Genomic DNA, 2500 nt, shown 5'->3' with positions numbered 1-2500 from the left:
TTGAGGTTAAACCTTAATAGTGCTGAGGCTGCACCGTTTCTCTCTCGCTACCCCGCACCCTCCCTCCCTCTCTCTGCATTTCTGTCTACTTTACCCCACACTCTCCATCTTTCTGTGCTTAGCCCCACGCCCTCCCTCGCTCTCTTAGCCCCACACTCTCCCTCGCTCTCTGCTTAGCCCCACACCCTCCTTCGATCTCGCTCTCTAAGCCCCATACCCACCCTCTCTCTCTAATTTGCCCCACACCCTCCCTCGCTCTCTTCACATAGCCCCACACCTTCCCTCACTCCCCCCTCCCCCTCCCCCTGGCCCCTCTATTCTCTCTCTCCCCATTTGCCGCAAGCTGTCTAGTAGATTGAGAAGAATAAAAGAAAAAGAAAATAAAATCATTCGCCAACCGAGAAGTGTCCTTTTGTCTAAGGTCCCATTAATTTTTTTAAATCTTTTATCTAAGGTCCTTTGCCTAAGGTCCCATCACTTTCCTCCTTTGTAACTAATTAATTATTAGCAAACTAGTATTTTGGTTCCATATTGGCTCGCCTACCCTAGAGATTTGTATATATGGATTGTAAAACATTTGGAAATTGGTGCATAGGCCATGCCAATCTTCTTCGCATCAAAATTTATCCCACAATACGTCTTCAAGCACAATAAATTAAATGCATCTTGATGGCTCACACTTTTTTTTTTTTTGCGTTAGACGCATGTACCATATGATATGGGAAACGTAAAATTGGAAGAGAAATTCATGCGTTTTTTGGAAATTTTATTGATCATGTGCTCGAAGAAATACTTACGTTAGATAATATCATCATAATCACATATGCTTGATCAATTTTCCATCAATATAGTAGCCATTGATTCCTAGTTTGCTGGCATTTATGTAGTTTTCAAAATTAATAGGTTCAAAGACACAAAATTCTGCCAATGGAGACACAGCCTAGCTGTAAGGTGATGAAGTCCTGTGCATGAGGTGTTGGGTTCAAAACCTGCTGGTTGTTGACAGCGGCATAAAAAGACATGAGCACAAATATTCCCCCCCCTCCCCCCCCCCCCCCCCCCGCCCACCAAAAAAAAAGACACTAAATCCTAAACCTGCTGGTTGTTGACAGCGGCATAAAAAGACATGAGCACAAATATCCCCCCCCCCCCCCCCCCCCCCCCCCAAAAAAAGACACTAAATCTAAATCCTACACCTCATGGAGGACTCCATGACCGGGCAAGTGTGTGAAGACGTGTAGATAAATTTACAATTTTTGATATACTGACTTTTTATTTGGCCAACCGCCATTCTGTAATGAGAAAAGAAGAGAATTGGAGATCGAAATTGCAACTCGACGCCATGGTAAATACATCGCACATTCAATCTGTATTTTTCCTCATTTCTTCGTGCAATCTAAATTAAAAAATTCGGCCCCTAATGCATACATACATGCGCGTGTATGCATGTATGCATGCACGTGTGTATCTGTGCATGCATATGGACATATTACCTCAAGGGCGATTTATTGTACATAAAGAAATGCACACATATAGATGTCCATGTATACCACAATTTTGTGAGTGCGTGCGTGTGTGTGTTTGTTTTCATGCATGTTTGCGTGTGTGCATGTATCTATGTGCATGTGTTTAAATGATCACATATGGACATGTTTATATTTTATTCACATTTACCATCTTTATTGTTATGTGTATGCTTGCATGCCTATGCATATATTCATTTGTATCCATGATGCAATCTCCATTATTTCAATAGTTTTGACAGAGAACTCATTTCTCTTTGTGATTTGAAATTTCTCAGGCTGGAGCTCGTTTGAATCCTTCAAAAGGCGCAGGTATACACATTTTCACTTTTAAAAAAGGATCTTTAAAACTTTTTGGAAAAGAATTTGAGTCAGGTATATGAGCACATGGAATGCATGCTCTGAGTTTGGTTTGGCATGTGAGGAGAGATGCCTATGCTATGTTTGATAATGTGAATCAACATTGATTTTAGTGTTTTAATCAGCTTTTGATGCGAGATTAGAGAAGCAGAGAAGAAATGATGAGCAGAAAGACTTGATTGTAAGGTACTATTTGCCCGTGCTCTGTTAACAATTGTTTTAAGTTTACTTGAGAAGCTGAGGTGGTATCATGTATGTGCCCATTTAGATACCTGAAAGATGATAGCCTGGCTAATGAGGCGAACAGTTTCTTGGATAGATCAGATGCTTATCGGCGCAAGCGAGAGGCAAGTTTTTAGACGATTTGCATTACCTTTTGCATATGGGATTGTATTGAGAAGTTTCATTGCATTTAAAACCGACTCTTATTATATCACATGCTTTGTCTACAATTGCTCACTTAGTGCCTAATTCTCTGTTTGTAGGCTGAAGAGCAAGCTGCATTTGCCAACAAGAAAGAAGAAACGGAGAAGGAAGAGAGAGTAAAAAGAGCTGTTGAATTGGTCATTTTCTTCACCACTTGTCTTTTTTTTTTGTTGTTGTTGTTGTTTTTGTTG

General features: G+C 40.6%; 1 protein-coding gene across 1 annotated transcript in view; it reads left to right on the top strand.

Annotated features, from left to right (window-relative positions):
- The first annotated feature begins 1192 nt into the window (after positions 1 to 1192).
- The window catches only part of LOC147626006 (uncharacterized), a 47974-nt gene continuing 46666 nt past the window's right edge, over positions 1193 to 2500 (top strand). Inside the window, exons 1-5 of the mRNA XM_086817575.1 lie at positions 1193 to 1345; positions 1802 to 1835; positions 2009 to 2069; positions 2152 to 2230; positions 2369 to 2446. Coding sequence (XP_086673701.1) covers positions 1298 to 1345; positions 1802 to 1835; positions 2009 to 2069; positions 2152 to 2230; positions 2369 to 2446 — 300 coding nt within the window. The 5' untranslated portion in view covers positions 1193 to 1297. The remainder of the gene's footprint in view (positions 1346 to 1801; positions 1836 to 2008; positions 2070 to 2151; positions 2231 to 2368; positions 2447 to 2500) is intronic.

The sequence above is a fragment of the Cibotium barometz genome, chromosome 23 (genome assembly GCF_041138505.1).
Source record: "Cibotium barometz isolate CiBa-2024 chromosome 23, ASM4113850v1, whole genome shotgun sequence".
NCBI lineage: Eukaryota > Viridiplantae > Streptophyta > Polypodiopsida > Cyatheales > Cibotiaceae > Cibotium > Cibotium barometz.
The sequence above is the reverse complement of the archived record's forward strand: the minus strand, read 5'-3'. Positions and strand labels throughout refer to the sequence as shown.